Consider the following 23,619-nt stretch of genomic DNA (forward strand, 5'->3'; position numbering starts at 1 on the left):
ATACATAGCATTGCAGAAGATAAAATTCGAAGACCAAACATGAAGGATCTTAACATTCTAAATTTTGTATCCAAATGCAAGGAGCACTGGAAACTAGCAAGAACTAGAATGGGGTAAGTATCAGGGGGTAGCCGTGTTAGTCTGTATCTACAAAAACAACAAGGAGTCTGGTGGCACCTTAAAGACTAACAGATTTATTTGGGCATAAGCTTTCGTGTGTTTTTAGAAGGGGGTACTAAATTATGGAGATTATCTAGTGGTGTAATCAGAAATCGGTGGAATGATCCACATATCTGGCATGTAAAGTACAAATGATTTTGTATTTATAAAATACATTGCATGTGAAATCATATAAAGTTATAATACATAATGAGACCTGGTCTACACTGGGGGGGGGGGGTGTTGATGTAAGATACGCAACTTCAGCTACAGGAATACCATAGCTGAAGTTGACACATCTTATTCCGACTTACCTCCTGTCCTCACGGCGTGGGATTGACGGCCGCGGCTCCCCCGTCGACTCCGCTACCGCCGCTCGCTCCGGTGGAGTTCCGGAGTCGACGGGGAGCGCGTTCGAGGAGCGATATATCGCATCTTAACGAGACGCAATATATCGATCCCCGATAAATCGATCGCTGCCCGCCGATACGGCGGGTAGTCTGGACGTACCCTGAAAGACATGTGGGGGTCTGCTAGAGAATTTGGTGATGAAATACTTTTGGGTAAGGATTCCAGGAATGAAAAACTGGAAGTGACCACACACACACACACACACGCTAACCACTTCTTCACGCTAACCAGAATGAGAGAAATAAATATATCTACACATGCATTGTTGTTTAAGTGCCAACAATGTGTTTCTTGTACAAGATATCAAGGATGACGTGGTTCCTGCTCTGATGAGTGTATAGTCTTAAATAGCCAATACAAATCAGGTAAAAGGGCGCAAAACTGACAAAGGACAGTTCTATCTTAGAATGACTTGATTGATGAGACACAGTGATTTTAATGAAATGGAGCAGCATTACTAAATGGTTTAGAGGTGTTTGAATGAGAGAGGGTGATCATCTTTCTTTTGAGGGTATTCCCAATGTAGATGGCAGTCTGGGGAAAAAAAGAGAGCCTAAGGATAAGAGTAGGAGACTAATAGAAAGAGTCTGCCTTGCAGAGGAACAACATACAGAAATCCCAAGAAGTACAGTTCCTTGGACTTTCTTATGTTTCCTTGCAGGTCAGATGGCTCACATGGGCCTGAAGGTAAGTTTCATGCAAGTTGGGAAGGGAGCACAATTTTGTAAAGATTATTGTACTCTGACACTGGGGCAAACACCAGCTTCAGCTATGTTTTCAGTGGCTAGTTATTTACTAGTAAATGGAATTCTGGTTGAGGTTTTTTTTAATTCCACTTTGGATTTTTCCAGAAGCCTTTTTGGACCCAAGAGAGTTTGTATGTAGACATAGCAGAAGAGTCAAGTAACTCCTGACCCATTCAGTGGCGCATGCATTTACCTATATAAAAATTCAAAACTTCAGTGGCTGAAAGTAGCATTCATAGACCCGCCAGATGTGTGGCTTAAATGAGTCAATAGAACTCCAGTTAGTACTAAAGCACCCTTGTTGGTCCTTTGTTCCTATTTAAAAACATAGTATTTTTCCCTTTGTCTTTAGGCAGGTATTTCAACACTGGATCTGCTCTCTGACACCAGTTCAAGTTTGTTTTCACAACCTACTTCTGCAGACATAGGTGTTCCACTTCCTGCCAAGAATCTAATGTTCAAAGAAGGCATGTTATCCGAATGGAATGGACAATCCCCGTCCCCAGTTCTTATTGCAAACGTACTTAAAGAACAAATCAAATAGTTTGGTTTCACCGTGCACTGCTCACTTAATGCCTTTTTTCTTTGTCTATTACGATTAATTTATACTGCAGACCACTAAGAAGTGTTTTGCTGCTGCAGCATTACCCATATTAAAGTAGTGTTTTTAAGTGTGTTGTGTTGCAGTACTGGGGAAACACACTGTATACAACTTGTTATTCGTTGGCTGCAACAGAAAGATCTTACGCTATCAGCACTATATTTGTATCTTGAGATAATCGCTATTTCTTTTATAATTCTAAACACACCCTTTTTAGGCTTTCTGATTATTGTTAAATTTCTATGCTGTCACCACAAAATTGCAATAGTAATTTTATATGTTCGTTGCTCAGACATATAAATCCTGTTTAGTTTTGTATTTTATTACTGAATTCTGTTTATAGGTAAGAAATTTGGCTCTGGAAAGGCTCAGTAGTGTTCAAATAGTAAAAATCCTTTATCAAGGTGGTATTATGGGGCATTAAGAATTGTTGCCAATGTCTGTATATTATATAGATCAGCCTGATGATAATGAAGGTTTGGTTTGGTAAATCAACATAACAATAATGAATTGACACTTTCTATGAGGTCTTAAGTTTTGAAGACATAAAATTCTGCTGATGCCTCTAGGAAATCTTGGAAAAAGATTGGGTCAATTTCATCCTTGGTGTAACTTCATGGAGAGCAATGGAATTGCACCAGGGATTAATTTGGTTCCCTCTGTTCCTAGAAAGCTGTTTACATATATAATAGTGTATTTCTCTTGTCCATTGTTTTATTGGAGCACTTACATAAAACTAGGATCTTTGCGCCTTAAGCATGTTTGCTTCTCTCATATGCAGTGTTGTTGGGGTCTTGTTGGTCCCAGGATATTAGAGAGACAAGGTGGGTGAGGTAATATCTTTTATTGGAACAACTTCTGTTGGTGAGAGACACAAGGGTTTGAGCTTACACAGAATAGACCTGAAGAAGAGCACTGTGTAAGCTTGAAAGCTTGTGTGTCTCACCAACAAAAGTTGCTCCAATAAAAGATATTACCTCACCCACCTTGTCTTTCCTTCTGTCACTTATTCCTCACCGGAAGCTGTTTGTTTATGTTTGTAATGTTGCTGTAGAAAAGAGTGTCACAAACCAAAAATTTGAATGGCAGAATAGAATAAACAGTCAGAGAAGACTTAACACTAAAAGAACAAAGCTTTTGGTTTTTATGTGGGTGTCCTCAATAAAGAAAAATGCAGAAAAAAAGTGCAGAAAATCTTTAGGCAGATGTATTTCTTTAAATAATTCTTTTAAATTTTCCTTAAGCCATCAACTACTCATGACCAGTATAAACGTTAATCATTTCTAGGTTTAGAAGGCTTCCTCCCTAGAGGTGGGAGGAATTTGTGCAGTGTTACTTCATTTTAGTTTATACTAACTCTGCAAGGTGGTTTCCTGCCAGTTTAAATACATCGTATCCAGTTAAGCACACTAGGAAAACAACAAGCATGTAAAATATTTTGAAGATTAGTGTCTAAAAATTTCTGATGACTTTTTGTTTACTGGAATTCATTCATATACTATCTTTAAAATGAAATTGAACCACGCTGTCAGCACCTGCCTGCAGTTTAAGCAATTATTGGACCAAGAACCTGTGCAACGTGCAGTGCTGGAAATTGTACATGATAAATGTAGTAATGTTCAGTTTTTGTATTTGTTTGATAAGAGGGTAAGAAGAAAATATTTGATGTGATATATGTTTTAAAAGGAATAAAAAAAGCACCCTAATGTGATGGAACAGTGATTTGAATTAGAATGGAATCTTCGATTATTTCCTTATTTCTCACTTGGTTAACATTCCTATTAAGTGTGAATGTGTCGCTTTCTCTCCGGCTGAAAACTGGAAGTTGTAAGTACTTCAGCATGATCAGTGCAATGCTCTTCTCACGTTTGTCTCTTCCCCCTTTATATTTTACCAATAGCAGTTGAACTTGCTTATTCTGCACATATTACAGAGCTTGACATCATGTGTTGATTAGTGTGTACACTACAATAAAAAAGGTTGACTTTTTTATTGGAAGTGGACAAATTGTTCATATTTTAAAATTGATACTGGTTGTCTTATTGCCTTCAAAGGAAATTAAAAAGAAAAAAATAGGTATGCTACATGTTCTTTATTGATATTAGTAAGGGGGGAAATAGCATAGAAAGCAGACCAAAGTCTGATGTGTCCGAGAATTATTATCCTACATGAAGAGACATTAATCCACGGTCTAACACAGTGGAGGGACCTATACTGAAGGTGATGCTTTACTTTTTCAGTATTGTAGGCATTATTTAAAATACTGCAGTGAGCTTTCGTAGGTTAGCTAGCAACATACTTTATATCGGCTGTCACCTGTACATTGTGTATATACAGATATGTACAATTATGGTAGCTCATGTAAAAGTCTATCATCTGCAACCTCAAAATTAATTTTTTTTTTAATTTTGTTTTTAATTGTTCACTATTATTGGCTTGGATGCCTAAAGTTAGGCTTCTAAATAAAAATAGCCTGATTTGCAGAATTGCTAAATACCTACAAATCTGAATGTTAACAATAAGATCTGCAAGTACTTGGCAGCTTTTCAAAATCAAGCTGCTCTTATTTAGGTGCTTTAAGATGGATTTAGGAACCTAACTATAGACACACAGGCTTGGAAATTTTACTGAATAGGTGACTACCAAAGAAAGACCTTAAAATACCATAAACTCAACTGCAACTGTAATACTGGGTATGGTCCAGATGCTTTATTCAAAGTACAACATTTTGTTTTAAATGCGGTGTAAACAACGGCAAGACCTCCATTCAAACCAAAATAATCTTTTTATATTGTTATTAAGAATAAAGACAATATAATTTTTTTTTCTTCAAATGATTTATTAATTGTGGAAAATCAAGTTCATAATATTTTAAATTTATTTTAGGCATCTACCTTCCAAGAAGTCTATTAAGTTAAAGAAAAAAGTGGTTTGTTTTGTGCTTTCAGAATAGTTCGGTCAACCTAAGCAGTATTTTAGCTGGATTTATCTTGCGATATAGGCGCCAACTAAGAAGATTTCATTGTGGTTTCTATCATGTAGCAGTTCAAAAATTCTCTCTGGCATTGTTCTCAAACCTTTTTTTCTTTTCTTGTTCAGTGTTTCTAACAGTTTGTATTCTGAAGGTTTTCAAGTACAACTGTAACGCAATACAGTTGATTTTTTTCTGGTATGACATTGTTAATAGTATACATTGAAATGTACAAAACCTTGTGTTCAGTTAAATTATTGGCACATGTAACAAATGTTTACAAATAAAATGTGTTGTAGATCAAAACACAGCAAAATGCTTTTCCCTTTCAGGTGTGTTTCTTCTGGACATGGCAGTAAAATGTGGCACTTACGGACTGAGGCACCGTTAGTATATTATGGATTACTATAATTATCAGAGTATCTTCAGCCCTTGAAGTAGCAAAATCTTCAAACATTTAGATTTATCAGAGGATAAGTTCAGTCATTGCAATATCTTTCCTCCTAAACCCTCTTCTCCATTGGTTTTCAGAGAGATGATCATGGAGCATAAAAATTGCACCCTGTAGCTCCCCATCCAGCCATTATTCTTCCACTAAGAGCCAGAGTACTTCCTGAGACCCAGCTTTGGCCCCATATCCTCCATTAATTTCCCCCCAGAAAAGACAGTAACTTAACGAGGCATCATTGAGCTCTCAAATTAGGATTCTGATTAGCAAAGCACTTACACATGGGTGTAAATTTAGGCAATGAGACTATTCACATACTTTAATATCCTGGTGACTCAGGGCCTCAGCAAAGCACTTAAAAACATGCTTAACTCCCACTGACTTCACTTCATACTTAAAATTAAGGGGGTAATACCAAGTACAGAGCCAGCTTTGAAGAGTACAGAAATGTTGAAATTACTACACAACTAAGTATTCAGGTGCGAATCTTTTTTTGGAGTGCTGATTCAGGCCAATAAGTAACTATCACCTTATAGAATCTCAGCATTCTGGTACTTGAATCCAACTGCAAACCCTTCCAGAAAGCTCAGGCTGGTATTTGACTTTTAGAAAGTTGACCTGTGTTCTTGAATATAGGAAAGCTTTTGACCTTTTGCTTAGTTATGGAAGAAGAGACATGAGATTCCTGCTTCCTTAAAGTAATCCTCTTTGATCCTTTCTGAACTCTGGCTTATAGCATAATGGCAATTACAAAGAAACAAGCAAAAAAAAAAAAAATCAGAAATGAAGAGAAACACTAGTTCTAGGTCTGCTCACATTAAATCTCTTCACTTTACCACTCTTCACGAAGTAAAAGAATAAAACACCAAATAAATTTGCACATTCTATGTATTGCATATGTCAAGCATTCATCTATTTGCTATTGCACATCCTGCAGACTCTTACTCATTTAATCCCATAGTGAACTGTTAAAGGCCAAGAGGTCCTACACATTAGAAGTTTGCTCAAATCTATTCAAAACTATCCAGTTTTATAGGCTTAACCAGCTGGGAATTGTCCTCTTCTACTAGACTGAAATCAGTGGGTGATCTGGATAACATAGGCTTCAGGCCCTAAATGAATTTACCAAAGTCAGTGTAAACTACAAGGATAGAAGGTGTGTGTGTTTTTTTGTGTGTGTGTGGTTTTTTTTTTTTTTTTTTTTAGTAGCTTACAGAAGGGGAAAGAATTCCATGATAATTCATGGTAGCTAACATTGGGATTTTTAGAATTTTCTCTTTTATGCTGCTCCTAAAAATAACCCTCAACACCTATTGATTTCAATGTAACGGTTGTAATTTTAACTTTGCAAACACTTTATAAATGCATAGCATCTAACTTTATCTTTTTGCAAGTCTTTAAGAAAGTTCAAGTTTCATGATTTAAGCAGGACCCAATTGGGTGATTTGGGTAGGGCAGGATTCGGCCTTAAATGAATTTCCCAAAGTCCAAATAGAACTGTAACTGGAGATATTTTTAAGTACAACTATTGTCCTGTGGGTGTCAGTATTTCACTTTAATACCTATCTGTCACTCAGCAACAAACTATTAGAGATTTATCTTTTCTGTAAAGATCCTGCATGTATCATATTCTTATGGTTTTTTAAATCCTTGGTTTGGAATCTTGCTCATTTGAATCATTTTCATAAATTACCTTAATAAACAGAGCTCTTTGACTAGTGAATAATTTATCAAAGCTATTTGACGAATAAAACATTATTTTTGGAATATAATTTAAAAGTAAAAAAACTGGTTGAATAACACAAAACATTTTTGTCAGATATTTTATTTGAATGATGACGTTCATCAAATACATTGTTCAACTAAATAGTATTAGATCAGCTGTATTAATAAACATTACCAGTACAGCTAGACAAATAACTGATTTTTTTGGTTTGGTGGCAGTTAAAAAGATCTAGTTTGGGTTGAACTGAATCTGAATTTTTTTTGGAATTTTTGGTGAATTGAAAGTCCATTTTTGGGTCTGTTCCAGAGCAGGAATTTCAACCTAGGTCTTCTGTGTCCCGGATGAGGGTCCTAATCACTGGGCTAAACATTATAAGAGGTGGGAGTAGGGGGAGCAGGTTACCACCACCTCCTCCTTTGGCCATTTTGTGAATGGCCAAAAGCCTTTCAAATTCACAAGTTGTTTTGGATTGACCAAAACTACATTTTTGGGGCAAATGAACTGTTTGAAAAATTTTTCCCAGCTCTAATTATCAGTGCACTGTGGTGTCTGTTGGCTTAGATGGCAGTGAGGATGGCAATGAGGGAGGTGACAGAACCAGTGACAATAGTGATAAGGGAGCCCATGATGGTAGTGACTAGGAAACCTATGATGGCAATGACAAGGACAGGGGTGGAGTCCAAGTCAGAAGTGACCAAGACAGAAGTGACCTGGGAGTTGATGATAGTGGCAGAGCCCAGGATAGTGGTGGTGACATGGCAATGGAACCCAGGCGGGAGGCATCAGAACCAATGATGGCAGTGGAGCCAGGGCAATGATGAGGACTGGGAGGAAGCCAACAATGGCCATGGCCAAGAAGCTGATGGTGAAGATTAGGATGGCAACAGAGAGGGAGCCAGCAATAGCAGTGGAGAGCAGAACGGTGGCAACAAGAGTGCACAATGGTGATGGAGCCAATGATGATGACAAGGACTGCAGTGGGGCTGAGGAGGGAGGTGACAGAACCCAGGATGGAGGTGATGAGGATGGCAATGGAGGCCAGGACGGAATCGATGAGGGAAGTGAAGAGCCAATGACAGGGATAACCAGGAAGCTGATGACCGTGGTGGAGCCGAGAATGTCCCAAGACAGCTCTGATGAGGGAGCCAATGATGGCAGCAGAGCCTGGGACAACAGTGACAATCAGGGAGTCGATGGCAACAGAGCCCAGGATGGAAGTGACAAGGGAGGTGAATGAGCTGATGATGGTAGTGGTGAAAAGATCTGTTGATGGGGCTGACAGTAAAGCCAGGATGATGGTGACCAAGAGGCAGATGATGGGTTTGACCAAAGAACTGATGACTGTGGCATTGCCCAGGTCAGCAATGATGGTGCCCAGAGATTCAATGGCAGTAACAGAGCCCAGGACAGAAGCCCAGGCAGAGCCCTGGAGAGCACCAGGGAGGGCGATAGAGCTGGCAAGGGAACTGATAGCAATGGAGCTAACGACAGCGATGAGGTGAATGATGGAGGTAGGGATGACAGTGAGGATGGTGATGGAGCTGAAGATGTTAATGGTGGAGCTGATGTCCGTGATGGAGGTGAGCTTGGTGAAAAAGATGGCAACAGAGATGAGGACAATGCTCAAGTCAAGGAATGCACTGGCAAGCTGGAGGACGAAAGCAAATATATCAGTGGAGCAGATTGTAATGGCAAAGATTGTGATGGAGCCAGGACACACATGTCAGTGAGGCTTTATTTGAAAGTTGTAAAGTCTGAGGTTAGGGCCAAGGGAAAGTAGAGAAGATCAGGTATGTGGGGCAGGTGGAGGAGAAACCAGTGAGAGAGGCGATGTAGGGGGAGAAATATAGGGCAAAATGGGAGAGTGGAAATGAGGGGGAGAAATCTATGTTTGGAAGTTTGTTCTTGCCCTGTAAGTGTCAATATTTCACTTTTATACTTGTTTGCGGTGCTGTTGTAACCATGTTGGTCCCGGAATATTAGAGAGACAAGGTGGGTGAGATATCTTTTATTGGACCAACTTCTGTTGGTGAAAGGTCAGACCTGAAGAAGAGCTTTGTGTGGCTCAAAAGCTAGTATCTTTCACCAACAGAGGTTGGTCCAACAGAAGATGTTATTATTTCACTTTAATACTTACCTGTTTCCCAGCAACACAAACTGTATCAGAAAGAATAGGTTTGCTTTTCATTAAAGATCCTGAATATGTCAAATTCTTGGTTTTTATAGTGTGTCCTTCTGATCTGAGGTAATTTCATATAAGTAATAACAGAACTCTTTGATTACTGGATAAAATAATTGATCAGATAATATATTTGATTAATAAAGTATTGCTGAATATATCACTTGACAAGCGTAAAACTGGTTTGAATACTGCAACTAATTTTTGTCAGATATTTTATCTGATGAATGATGACATTCATCCAATATATTATTCAACAAATAGCATTAGACCCAGCAGTATTAATGACTATTGCCAGTGTACAGCAGGTTATATATTACATACACTTTATGCTAGATATGAAATTTAATTTCTAAAAAAAATTCAGAAAACATGCTTCCGTATGTTAGGTGTACTGTGCAGAAAATTTCTTTGGGCACTGTGGCCAGCTGGTGTCCCAGCTCTTTTCCACATGACACCTACAATTACTGTAAAAAGTCAAACTTACCCCTTTCTGGGGAGTTGGCTTTATCAGGAGGGTTGGCTGGAAAACTAGAACTCTATTTTGCAAAAATATTTAAGGTTCTGAAATTTGGTTTCATTCCACATTGGAAGAAAACTGATATATATTTTTTGTGGTGGCAAATAAAAAATAAAAGGAGAGATGACCTGAGTCAAGAGTCCAGTTGTTAAAACACTCAGGTGGGATGTGGAAGAGATGCTAGTTCAAGTCCCTGTTTTGCCTTATTTGGTGTCTCTACTACTATAAAGTCTCTTTCTGGTCCAAAGAATATTTAATTGTTTATACAAAGTGGAGCAGCTTCAACAGGCAAAACTGAGAGAGCTCACCCCTAGACTGTCCAATAGCTTGGTGGTTAGGGCCCTCACTTCCAGCTTCAAGTCCCTGGTCTGAATCAGGCAGATCTAGGTTTCACTCATCACTGGTGAGTGTCTGAACCAGCAAGGTTGGATATTCTGGGATCTTACTTTCTCTCTCTCTCTGGCCAGAAATTCTATTCTGCATTCGAGAAACCTTCCCAATGAAAGTTTAGTCAAAGCAGATCCTTTTGCATGAAAAGTTTCAATTTTGATGAATATGCATTTGCTGAAGGGGAAAAGCATTTAGTCAAAAAATTCCCAACCAGCTGTCTTTATTATTAATGAAAATAATAACACAGCCAAACCTCATTCTAGGCTCTCTTCACAAGCCTGGCTGTTTCTAGGAGAAACCTATGGCTAATAGAGTTAGACAATAAGGAGGAGTTTTAGAAACAAAAAGAATCCTGACAATGGTATTAGTCCATTACAAGATGGAAATGGTAGAATTATCAATAATAATGCAGAAAAGGCAGAAGTGGTCAATACATATTTATTTTCTGTACTTGGCGGGGAGAAACATGATGTAATCACACCATATGATAGTGATAACACTTTCCATTCTGCTAACATCTCTGGAGGATGTTAAACAGAAGCTACTAGAGTTAGGCATTTTTAAATCAGCAGGCCCAGATAATTTGTATCCTAGAATTTTAAAAGAGCTGGCCGAGGAGTTTGCTGGACAACTAATGTTTATTTTCAATAAGTCTTGGAGCACTGGGGAAGTTTCAGAAGACTAGAAGAAAGCTAATGTTGTGCTGCCTACCCCTCTCTCTGCAGGACTTTGCAGCTGCTTCTCCTCCCAGCCCTACCGTTTCCGCCCGCCTCCTGCACTGAACTGCATGGAGCCAGCAGGTGTGCTAAAGAGCTTGACAAAGAGATGGTTAAGGGGTATCTTGATTACAGTCTATAAGTACCTTCACGGGGAACAAATGTTTAATAATGGGCTCTTCAGTCTAGCAGAGACAGGTATAACACGACCCAATGGCTAGAAGTTCAAGTTAGACAAATTCAGACTGGAAAGATGGTGAAACTTTCTAACAGTGAGCGTAATTAACCACTGAAACCACTTATAAAGGCTTGTGGTGGGTTGTCCCTGGCTGACCATTTTTAAACTCCGATTGGATGTTTCTCTAAAATATCTGCTCTAGAAATTATTTTGGGAAGTTCTATGGCCTGTGCTGTACAGGAGGTGAGACTGGATGGTCACAATGGTCCCTTCTGGCCTTGGAATTGATGAATCTATAAGAAAAGGGCCACGAAGAAAGGCTGCCACAGGGACCTGCCTGTAGCTAGATGGGGAGAACGAGGCAGCTGGAAACAGCTCCAGCTCCCCAGGGGAGGGAAGTAGCCAGCTCACAGGTTTCCATCTCCTGTGAAGCTCCTCCTCCTCCATGGCTACAGCTACTGCATGTGCTTAGGGACCACCCATGGAAGCCACAAGGTATCCACCTGCAGCAGTTTTACCAGGCTTGTAATATTATTCGTTTATCCACAGATTCTATATGACCCAAGGGCAATAGACTAAGAAGCAAGCCACTGGTGAAGTGATCAGTCTTGCTCTGACTGAATTATATTGTTCAGAGTTCGGGGTTTAATAGGATTGTCTGAATGACACACTCTTTATACCAACGAGCGGGGGTAGCTTTGTTGGTGGGAGAGGGTCTCCTGCCGACAAAGTGCAGTCCACACTGGCACTTTTTGTCGGTAGAACTTTTGTCGGTTAAGGGTGTGTTTTTTCACACTCCTGACCGACAAAAGTGCAGTGTAGACATAGCCTAAGGCTACAAGGAGCTGATTAGTCTCATGTGTAGGGGGTAGGTACAGGGCATACCACATTCGGCTATGTGTACACTAGCACTTACTGTGGTATAACTTACGTTGCTCAGGGGTGTGAAAAAGCTCCTCCCCCAGAGACATAAGTTACACCAACCTAAGCACTGGTGTGCACAGCGCTATGTCAGCAGGAGAGCTTCTACGGCTGGCATAGCTACCACGCTTGCGGGGCAGGGGTTAAGTTGATGGGAGAGCTCTCTCCTGTCAGCTTAGAGGAGTTACATTAGGGTGCTTACCGTGGCGCATCTGCATCGCTGCAAGAGTTTCTACTGGCTTGTAAATGAGACCTGATAGCAGGTAACATTTGGTTGCTCTGTCTAGTCTATAAATAGGCAGTTTGATAACTGTGTACCTTGGTCATGGGCTATGCTTTTAAAAGGACTCCTGCTTTTCTGTATGATGTATTCATGGTAACACATTGTCAGGTTACGGCTAGTGTTGCGGGGTGGAGGGAGAGATACACATCTTGAAATATGTATCTTGTTAGACCTCAAGAAAAAAAGATACGGACTCAGTAAGAAGGATTTTTAAAATTATTTCTAATATATTTCCATTTGCCTGCACTAAAATATCCACACCAGCTTGTCTATAAATATTTGAAGTATCAGTTTAGCAAGAGCTGAATACATAAATAATACTTGGTGTATTTCTAAAAAGAGGATGTGATAAAAATACATAATTTTGGCGTCACCGATCAGTTTGTGTGCTGAACACTGGGGAAATGTTTGATGTACGCAATAATGTGTTGCTGTCCATAATACATTTCTGCTTGCTGAAGATCAGAAATGCATGAGCCAAAGGCAGTCTCTTAGCATTGAGACGTCACAGACAGAAACTTGCTCCTTAGAGCTGTTTTGTGGTGAAATAGCAATTCCATAAAAGGATGTTTTTAATAAAAGTGGCATAGCTACATGTTCTAACAAAAGTTGCATTTACCTTTCATTTTGCTGTATTTTTCACAGACACTTTATGTCTCTTACCGGGCTGCCTTTACTGGGCTATACACAAACGGATGGAGCTTAAAAGAATCTCAAACTGCACTTGTACATATTGGAAATTCTATAATCTTACTGCAAAGATATGTATTATATTTAACCAGCCAGCCAGGAAGCAAAAAGGACTAATAACTACATTAGAATTATGGTGATTCTTTAACAAGATTGTATATTGTATAAACATATGCATTCGTTATTGTGCCTTTCAGAGCTACAAAGCTATTTGTGACAGCTGCAGTCTATATCCTTTCCTTTGTGTACAACCCCCCCCACATCTTTGTGAAAGCTATCGAAGTATTAGCATTAGAGTTGACAGATTTAAAAAAAGCTCTAGTAATTGTTTTAATCTCCTAAAGCCTTTTAACTATAGTGCTGTGTTTGTGCTACTAAAATGAAGGTGCTTCAAGCATTGCCTTTCAAAGCCTAATTTCTTAGGGTTTGTCTACATGGGGAAATTGACCAGCATTGCTACAGAGGAATAATTCTGGAATAGTGTGTCCACAAGGGGGAGTTATGCCCGCATCGCTTTAGTGGAATAATTATTCCACTGTAGCCATGCCAGTCAATTTCCCCATGTAAACAAGCCCTTATGGATTCTTACAGTATCTCATCAGCTTAAAATTTGCTTTGGGCTAAATTGTGGCCCACCGAGTCTAAACAAAGGAATGTCCTTTTAATAGCAGACTTTTTAAAATAGCGGATCAGATTTTATTGACATTTAGGGCTCAAGAAAACTTCAAATACTTGAAGATGGGTTTGGCTGCACTTTAATTACTCAAAAATGTGCTTATATTTAAAGATTATAAATATGGCAAGAAACCAGGGCCTGTTCTTGCAAGCTTCTGGCTGGGTTGGTAAGGGTTACTTACACAAGAGAGCGTTTATGAGATTGGGATTGTAGGCCCAGAGTCTCAAAAGTATTTAGATGAAATTCTGTTTCCTACTTTTAAGCTTTCAATGACAGCTTGCCGCTCATTTATGGGATGAATGAATGACTTGCTACACAGGAGCTGTTTTATGAGTGCTATAATAGAAGAACAGCCCAGAAGATTTAGGCCTGGTGATTTGTCTGTATTTAGGTGCTCCACTCGCTTTTCTCAGTGTAAAACTCTCCTTGATAGCTTGTTCTACAGTTACTAGGCAGCCACATTTTATTTAGTCTGAAAACATTAATTTCGTTTCAAAATGCGTTTGAGAACTGAAATGTAATTTTTAAATTTGCATAACCAGATGAGAAGGCAACGGTTTGGATATCATAGTCTACAAATTCACCTTTTCATCTTGCTCCACATCTTTTTCAGGTGTGTTCTGTTTGCTGTGCTTTTGTCAGCTTTTGCTTGGAATGAATATATGCAATAGAAGATAAGAGAAATAAGAGGGCTGCATTATCTGGTGATCGTAGTTCTCTAAAGATTTCACACATTATTCGTATGTTGCGAGCCAATTAGTAGTCCCACTCTAGGAAAAACATAAAAAAGAATGGAAACATAAACTGCATAATAACATAACACTAGTGACTGCTAAAGAAACCCATGCCTGTCCTAAGGTTGCCAACAGTTACATATTACAAGGGATGTCCCTTATTTAAGTAGAAAATTGCCTGTTCCATACTAAATCAGTACGGGATACCTTTTAGCCTGTATTTCAACAGTAGGGGGCCGGTACTCACAGGTGCATTTTACCACTCCCCTCCCAACCCTGGCTCTTTTGCTGTGCTGGGAAAGCAGACTGGGCAGCGATCAAGGGCCAGGGTTTGGAGAGGAATGGAAAGATGCATCCATGAGTACTGGCCCCCTGCTGACTCCGGCCCTTGAGTGCAGTCCCATCTGCTTTCCCTGCTCTGTCTGGCAGGGCAAGTGGACAGGGCTGTGTGCCCTGGAGCGGCACAGAATGGCCAGGGTCAGAAAGAGACTCTCTTTGGCAGGTGAGTCAATGCTCCTGGGATGTACCCTCCCCACTCGCAGTCTCGGCAAATGTTCTCATAAGGATGCACAGCACTGCAGCAGGCAAAGACCAGCAACTGCAGCCTCCAACTCAGCTCCTGGCGCCCGAGAAGAACCAGAACAGGAGTTGCAGTGGCTGCTGGCCTAGCATCTGAGGCCCTGGATTCTCTGCAGCATCCGGAACTGGAGAGAGAGAAACCCTAGGAAGCCTGGGGGTGAGGGGAAAGGGACTTGCCCTCAGAGGTTCAAGTCAAGAATGGGGACATCTGAGGTCTGTCCAGTACTTTTTAAATACAATGTTGGCAACCCTCGCCTGTACTCAAGTCTAATTTGTTCTGTTCAGTTTTTTTGTTCACTTCAAAGAGTGTAGATAAGAGGGATTTTCCACCAAGACAGAGTCCATCTATTTCAAAGCAAAACTTGTAATTAAATTGAAAAGAAACAGAAAATTGTTTAGGCACTTTTAACAACAGAAAGAGAAAATGAATGGCTCAGTGTTCTTCCTGTTCACACAGATATGGTTTATTATTATGGTTCTTTCTGAGCAGATGTATATAAACAATTCAGACTGGAGCCACATTAATTTTCTCAAGCTCACAAAAAAAAAAAAAAAAAAAAGCAAGATAGTGAAGTGAAGAAAGAGGGTTAGGCATGGAGCCAAGCCTGAATGCCATGAGGCAGAGAGATGAGAGCTGTCCCATGTTTCTGCTGGCTGTTAGGAATCTAACGCTCAGTGCCAGCACAGCAGTACTGGCCAGTGTGAATGCTCTTTGGATGAGTGGCAGATGAAATAACCAGCTCCAGCCAGTTGCCAGCTCTCAAACGCCTATGGAAATTTTTTCGGCCTCCTTTGTAAGCTTTTCAACTGCATCCTTCTATGGGCCAGCAGGGTCTCTGTGGGCCACCAGAGGCCTAACTACAGGTGAGGGATCTAGATGGAGAGGGATTTCCCTACGGTTTTCAGGTAGAAGAGTGCTTTTTCCCTCTTTGCTTTGAGCCCGTGGGAGAGGGGAAAGGAGGGGAGGGCAAGGGAGATCAATCCTAGCCCTCAAAATGCTGCTACACGCAGCAGATGAAGAGCACTCAGCCCTCACTCCTGTGGGACTGTGGTGAGCAGCAGAAAGAACTCCCTGCATCAGCTGACAGGCAGAGGAGGGGCCAGAGGGAAGAGTCCAGCTTCCCTTCTGCTAGCTGCATGCACAGGAAGAGGGGAGGAAGAGCCAATGTGGAATGGGGGCAGAAAGTACAGGTGCCAGCTCGCTTCCTGACAGGGAGGAGGAAGTTACTGCTCTGGGAGGGGGAATGCACCCCTATAAGAGAGACTGGACCCAAAGAGGGGAAGACAGAGAGAATGGATGGAGGATAGTATGTGAGGGGACACAGAGCATGGGTGGGTGAAGGAGACAACTCTGTGGGTGGCAGGGGTACAACAGAGTGGGACCCAGGCAGTGACAGGACAGCGTGCCAGTGCATATGCAACATGCAGAACACTGGGGGGACAGAGGGTGCTGTATGTGTACACACAAGTGAGGGGGAGAGGAAGGATGGTCCAGTGATTAGGTTACCAGCAGACATCCCGCAGGCATGCCGCCGAAAGCCGCCTGACTGCTGTGCTTGGGGCAGCAAAATACATATAGCCGTCCCTGCTCACAGAGGGTAAATACACTAAAGACACTAGAGTAATTGGGGTCATATAAGTACCTAGTATAGATAGAGACATGCTTAGGGTATGTCTACACCCAAAATGTACTTGTGTGTTAAAATTGTAAATTCTAATGTAGACAGGACATTAATGCTTGTTGCTAAAATAGGAATGGGTTCTTCAGTCCAGCAGACAAAGGCATAACAAGATCCACTCGCTGGAAGTTAAAGCTCAACAAATTCAAACTAGAAATAAGGTGCAAATTTTTAGCAGTGAGGGTAATTGACCATTGATACAATTTATCAAGGGCTGTGGTGGATTCCCCATCACTGGCAATTTTTAACTCAAGATCAGATGTTTTCCTAAAAGATCTGCTTCAGTTCAAACAGAAAATTAATCAAACAAGTTCCATTGGCCTGTGCTACACAGGCGGTCAGATTAGATGATCACTGTGGTCTCTTCTGCCTTTATAATCTATTCATTGTTTATAGTCTGTGCTAGAATTCACAGGTGTGATGGTTAATTTGTTAAATCTCAGCTAACAATTCAAGTGTAGATGCACAGACATGACATGCTTTTGTGGGATAAATGTAAGACTTGGTGCTAGTGGGGAGCTTTCAGAGGAGAGGGACTGACTTCATTTGCAAAGCCAGCTCTTTTGTGTCAAAAATGTTCCCTGGTGGGCCACTGTCCTTCCAGGAGGGAAGGCTTGGCACTGAAGAGGAGCATGATGATGCTACATTCTGTGTTGACTCTCCATTCCAGTTGGGCCACGCAATGTTTAATAGCTAATCATAATTAACCAGCATGGCGTTGAGCTTGGAGGCAGAGTAATGAGGCAGCTCTGCAGCAAAATCTATAGCAAGATTTGGTGAAATGTAAGGCCATTAGCGTGGTCATAACAAGGACTCGAAAGTCTAAATCATACTCTGGATAATTACTGGACTATCCTGGCATGCTAAGGCTTAGTGTTGTCTCTGTGTGATCACCTGGCTGTATTTATTTGGAGCAGTGACTTTCTCTTGATTTAAAGAGCAAGTCCCCGCTGAAAATTGGAGGGTGGAAAATTGGAGGGTGAATTCTGGGAAATGGTTTCCTTGATTAGAGAAATCTTCTCTGTCGTTAATTTGCTCTAGTGATAATAGGGCAAGATAATTTATCATAATACATTTTCCTTCATTAATGTCTGCATTACACCTGGATTTACATTAGCAATATATATCCAGCAATCTATTGCTCTTTCAAGGGAAAGGCTGAGATGTACAGCTGTGGAGAGATGTAGAAGTTTCTATTTTCTAAGTATGTTGAATACAAGATTGTGGTAAATGCCCTCAGTCTTACATGATAAGTATGACAGCAAACACACCAAGGGCAATCCACTATTATGTAACACATTAAAATCTTTCAGTTCTCTATGGATCTGCTTAAGTTTGAATTGCTTTATTTTCTTTAGGTCTGCCTACAACAAATGGAGGGAAGCTCTGAAACCCACTTAGATGTTCACCAAATTGTGCAGAGAAAACAAGGTCTCACCACCAGAACTCATTACTTTTTTCCCAGATTGCACAAAATAAAAGATGGAAATCTCTGATTCTAGTCTACTCTACAACAGGCTAACTATCAGGAGACTCTCGTGGACGGATTGGACGGGTACGTTCAGACATAACACTGACTTCAGCGCTAAGAAGTTTATTTTCAGTATTTTTTCATTTTTCCGATTAGCATAGCTCAGTTTTCATTTACTTCTTCATCAGAGAAGGTGTATTTTTCAGTAGAAAGAGTTCTAGAGGGGAATCCAGTTTCAGTGGTCATTGGTTATTTCAATCTGGATCAAATCTTATTTTCCAAAAGCCATTTCCTGTTGGTGCGGATGTGTTGTACTCTTATTGCCATCACAGGGATTTCATTTTAAAGGGTAGATTAGAAATGATTTCTTTGTTTTCAAATGTAGGAAAGAATTCTACCCCTTCCCCTTTAGTGCCAGATGGCTCCAGGGGAAAGATACTGCAGTTTAAGAATGCATTTTATCCCACTGCCAGGAAAGGTGTAGATTTTAGTCCTGTCATGTACCTGATTTAGAGTAGAAACTTCACTGGTTTATTGATACAGATGTTGCAATCATTCCAGTATGATGATCAGAATGGCAATTACCCAGAATTATCCCTACCATACTGTGTGTATATAGAATCATAGGATTGGAAGGGATCTCGAGAGGTCATCTAGTCCAGTCCCCTGTACTCACGGCAGGACTAATTATCTATTTTGTTACTTATGTAAAAACACAGGATGTGTAATCTCAGATTCTGGGTTCTCTTTATTATTTTACCAAAGAGAGTTTCTGTCAGCCAGTAAGTCAGTTAGATGGATAGGTGACTCTTTGAGCCTGAAAAAGGTACAGATGAGGCAGGAAGGTGGTGCCTGGATCTGACGTTGAGTTAAGCTTAGGCTGGGGCTGGGCTTGTGTCAGGGGGAGGGTTCAGGTTCAGATTAACTAGTGCCACAATCTTCCTAGCTGTTGCTGTTAAATTTTAGCCACAAATGTCAAAAAACCTCAAACAGTCATTGGCTCTCTTGTGATTTCCATCATCTTGGGCTTGTGTGTCTTTGGAATGGCACTCTGTGGGTGTGGGTGTGTATAAAACTATTCTGTCAGGTGTTATTAGCAGCAAAAAGGCCCAGGTTCAAATATCTAGGGGTTCCTCTTGAAATTAACAAACACCCTGGCTTGAACCCCCACCCAGAAACCTGGGAAAATTAAATGCCTTCCCTGAGCACCCTTATTGGGCGATACTTCTCCCTTTTCCAGCACTGAGTCTGCACAAAACAGGAAAAACCTGTATTCAGGGGAAAAGGAACCAGTATTAATTTGACAACACACAACAAATCAACCACATGTTTATATGAATAATAAGTAAACATCTACCCCACTGTATCTTTGGCAGTAGTCCTTTGCCTCAGTTTCCTCAGTGTTTCTGTCACACAGCACTTGACCCCCCCCCCTTCCCCTAGCGTGTACCACACTCATGGTTTGGTGTCAGTGGCTAGTGAAGTCCATGTGTGCTCAGGCGGGTCCAAGTGCTGCCTGGCTTTTGTGAAGAGAGGCCTTGCCACCTATCTAGTTGTGTTGCTGTCTCTTGCTGTGCTGTCAACTCTAGTGCAATGCCAAGCCCAGATTCTCAGGCACTCCCCCATAGCCCAGCCATAGTGATTACAGCGTACTGATACTGTGCAGGGGCACCTTGCCCCCTCCTCTGCAAAGCCGGATCCAGGTCCTTATCGGAGTTCACTCGGTTCTGTCATTATAATGTGGTCAGGATTCAATGGCATACAGGACTCCTGAATAGAGGGATTCACTCCTCATCACAAGGTAGGAGGCCCTTTCCCCTCCCTCTGCCTTGCTAGACTGAGGATTTGGTTATGGCAACTCCTCATTCAGAGCATATTCAGTATAGACCCTTTGCCCTTGTGTCATATAATAACTTTTCATTACTCCTTGTGACAAGACTGAGAGCCAGTGGCTGATCCAGGGCTTAGGTCATCTAAGGGTTAATTAGCTCCCCTAGAGAAGGCCTGATGGAAGAGCAGAGTACTTGATTACCTGACCACACTAGTAGGCCTCTGATAAGCTAAGGAGCTATCTATCCCATTAGCTGAGAGGGTAGTGAAAAAGCACTGGAAAGAGATACAAGGGGGGAAGGCTAGCAGAGCCCAGAGGAAGTAAGATCTCAGGATGGTGAGATATTTCTCTCCCTCTCCCTGCAGAAAGGGCTGAGGACAAGGGAAAACTGTAGACAAATTTGCTGCATGGGATCATGGAAGTGCAAACACAAAGGCATCCAAAGCTATTTGTGTGGGATCTCAAGACAGGAGGGGAGCCTGCCCTATTACACCCGTACACCCAAAACTGATCATTATTATTAATTGTGCGTATTGTTAAAACTCCTAAAAGCCCTAGTAATGGACCAAGAACCCATTGCGGTTTGCACTTTGCCAACAGAATAAAAAGACAGCCCCTGCTCCAAAGTGCTTACAATCTAATATTTAGCACAATGACCAAAATGGTCACGATGGGATGATGGGTAACAAAAATACAAATGAGGTCCAGCTCATTTAATCTTTCCCTCCAGTTCACCATTAGATGGCAGCAGAGAGCTCCTTTCCTAGAGTTCCAGAGCTGACACTGGCTTGCATATGTATGCTCTGTTGTATTGTAATGGCTTTCAACATCTAATCAGGATCATTACAGTTCCTAGTAAGAACAGGCTATATTAGGGCACTGCATGGAGCTGGACTTGGCCAGAATGCTGGAGTAGGGAGTAATCTGGGATAACAGTGGACAGTAGGGTGACCAGACAGCAAGTGTGAAAAATCGGGACGGGGGTGGGGGGTAATAGGAGCCTATATAAGAAAAAGACCCAAAAATCGGGACTGTCCCTATAAAATCGGGACATCTGGTCACCCTAGTGGACAGCAACTCAGAAATGAGTTTGCAATGAGACATGGCTGCTAAAAAAGACATGCAATTCTGGGCTGCATTTGCAGAGGCATCATGTGGCAGAGCAAGGAGAAAATTATCTCTACATCGCTCTGGTGCGACCTGGAGTACTGCATTCATTTTGGGGGCATGTCTATACTGAAATATATTGACGGAGTAGAGGGATCCAAATATGAGACAGGGGCTTGAGGGACTGATTGGTGAGAGAAGGTTAAAAGAGCTAAATAGGTACAAATTGGCTAAGAAATTACTAAGGGAGGACAAAAGAGCTGATAAAAATGTAAAGGGTGGACAGCAAACCCCAAGGGGACAGAGGAATTATGTAGCGTAATAAAAGGGGGTGTAACTAGAATCAATGGGAAGAAATTGAGAGGGGGAAAATTGAGACTGAATATTGGGAAAACTTGCTGGCAGTGAATTCTATAAATTTGAGGAATAATCTTCCTAGGGAAGCAGGTTCAAAATTAGATTGGACAAAACACTGTACTGCACTATATACTACAGGAAAAATTCTGTGCATGCAGGAGATTGAATGGATGATTTAATGTTGTCTCTTCCACCCCTAATTCTATGCTTTCGCAACATGTGTATGCCCCTGTTGGAGGCAACTGTCTTGTTTCCTGATGACTTCTAGTATTTGGCCCTAAGGCTACTCACTGTATTTAATCAAGCTGTGCCTTTATAAATAGAGTAGTTTTCCAATTTTTTTTCTGGTCTATTTAAATAAACTTACTGCAGTAAGTGGCTTTGAAAAGTAGCCAAGGAGGAAGTAATGTGTAATGGGAAACATTCAGAATTCTAACAAGTGTTCACCTTTGGGAGAAGACAAATAGCTTTTGCATGCAAATGACTTCTGAAGAGTAGTTAATCAGGAAAGAGCACAGCAATGAGGATGTTTATCCTCTGACAAAACAAAATCTTACATGTGCACTTACATTTTGCATTTACCACCCAACAGCTGCTACAAACCACGTGCTGCTGAATATATGGCCTACTACACCGCCCTAATTTTCTACTGCTGTCAAGAGAATGTTACTGCACAGTGACAACGTAGCAGCTCTAGGGCTGGATCCGCAGCTAGTATTTATTACTATTGTAACGATTACATTTTTTTCTGCCTTTTGTAACTGCAGAAAATATTTTTTAAACAAGATTTCTTCCCTTCTCTGAGACTTTCTAACAATGGACTCGTTCCGTTATCCAGTGATGTGCAAAGAAATCCATGTGCTGCAAGCAAAGGTATCACTGCTACACATTTGTCCTTCAGCTCCAAGAACACAGCCTCACCCACTTGGGCTAAAGGAGCCTTTCTATAGCTGCCAGTAATGGTATGTCTCTTGACCTCATTGTTGACCAGCCACCTCTCTGACTCACTCATACACACAATGGGTATTTAGAAATGTGTGTAATCATAATATGTGGGGCCAGATACAATCTGAAAAAAATAAACTCCATCAACCCCACAACACCATGCACAAGATCATGTTGTTCCTGGGAAAAACAACAATTTGTCAGTCTGGTGTGGACACCTGAGAGAGTTTTTTAAACTGATAACCACCTTTTAATGTAATTGCAGAAAGTGCCCAGATTTAATGTTGAAAGACAAAATACTTTTGTCTTTCAAACCCCAAACGCTTTTCACCTGGGTTAAATCCAGAAAACTCACCACAGCTCTTGTAAGTATGAAGCCCCCACCCTGCCCCATAACCTGTTCCACAAACTGAGCCACATAAAATAACCCACTTCTTCGGATGCATATGCATCCGAAGAAGTGGGCTGTAGTCCACGAAAGCTTATGCTCTAATAAATTTGTTAGTCTCTAAGGTGCCACAAGTACTCCTGTTCTTCTTTTTGCGGATACAGACTAACATGGCTGTTACTCTGAAACAGAAAATAACAGCACCCAGGGGATGATAACCTCAACCCTCTGTGTGCTAAATTCTTCTCATTTGTCTTCACTCCAAAAATAAATTCATCGTATCCACTGCATCGAGCCTCCCACAGTTTTAAAGCATACTCCCGCAGTCCCTACAGTTCTAAGGAGTGGGGAGGGGGGCGGCTAGTGCCTGCTCTTAGGTCTATTGCTAGTGCCAGTCAGAATAGCTCCTTCCAAAAGTGATCTCCAGGTACTGGTGTTCTTTACAGTGGTGGCCTTGGTGCTCCTTCCTCCTACTAACTGATGAGCTGTCGAACCAGGAGTGACAGTGACATCTCTTTGGAATATTATTATGGGATACTGCAGTACTTTCTATATGAGAACTTATTCTTATCCCACAGTGACTCTAGGACTGATGCATGTGGCTTCTTGAAACTCTACAGATGCAACTGCTTTAGAATCTAGTCTTTAAACATCTCTAACCAGCTGCTAAGGCTGCCTATGATATTTGTTTCCTCACAGTGTACAGTATAATTTTGGGTTCATGCATCTCTCAGTTCTTTGCATTTGCAGCAGCAGGTACATAAATAACACCCTTTCCGTTCTAAGTTTCTTTTGTTGTAGATGAGATTTCTGTTTTGAATGTAAGCTGCTGGTGAATGTAATGGAAATGAATCACAGAGAAATTGGATCACTGTTTTACCACTGTTTCAATGGGAAAAAACAGAAGGTTCAG

The 23,619-nt window shown here is 41.0% G+C and overlaps 1 protein-coding gene and 1 long non-coding RNA gene across 4 annotated transcripts in view; both read left to right on the plus strand.

Moving 5' to 3' along the window:
* FAM91A1 (family with sequence similarity 91 member A1) overlaps positions 1-5,206 on the plus strand; it is a 56,153-nt gene extending 50,947 nt beyond the window's left edge. For 2 of the 3 annotated variants that reach the window (XM_024102620.3, XM_005288781.4), the window contains exon 24: positions 1,669-5,206. In XM_024102620.3, coding sequence (XP_023958388.2) covers positions 1,669-1,860 — 192 coding nt within the window. In that variant the 3' untranslated portion in view covers positions 1,861-5,206. The remainder of the gene's footprint in view (positions 1-1,668) is intronic. The other variant, XM_065586084.1, reaches the window with a different exon arrangement.
* Positions 5,207-15,582: 10,376 nt separating this feature from the next.
* On the plus strand, positions 15,583-23,619 carry LOC135981178 (uncharacterized). Its single transcript, XR_010598137.1, has 3 exons — positions 15,583-15,792; positions 17,966-18,162; positions 21,966-23,619. It is a non-coding gene; the product is annotated as an uncharacterized LOC135981178 (long non-coding RNA).

Source organism: Chrysemys picta, chromosome 2 (assembly GCF_011386835.1).
Source record: "Chrysemys picta bellii isolate R12L10 chromosome 2, ASM1138683v2, whole genome shotgun sequence".
Lineage (NCBI taxonomy): Eukaryota > Metazoa > Chordata > Testudines > Emydidae > Chrysemys > Chrysemys picta.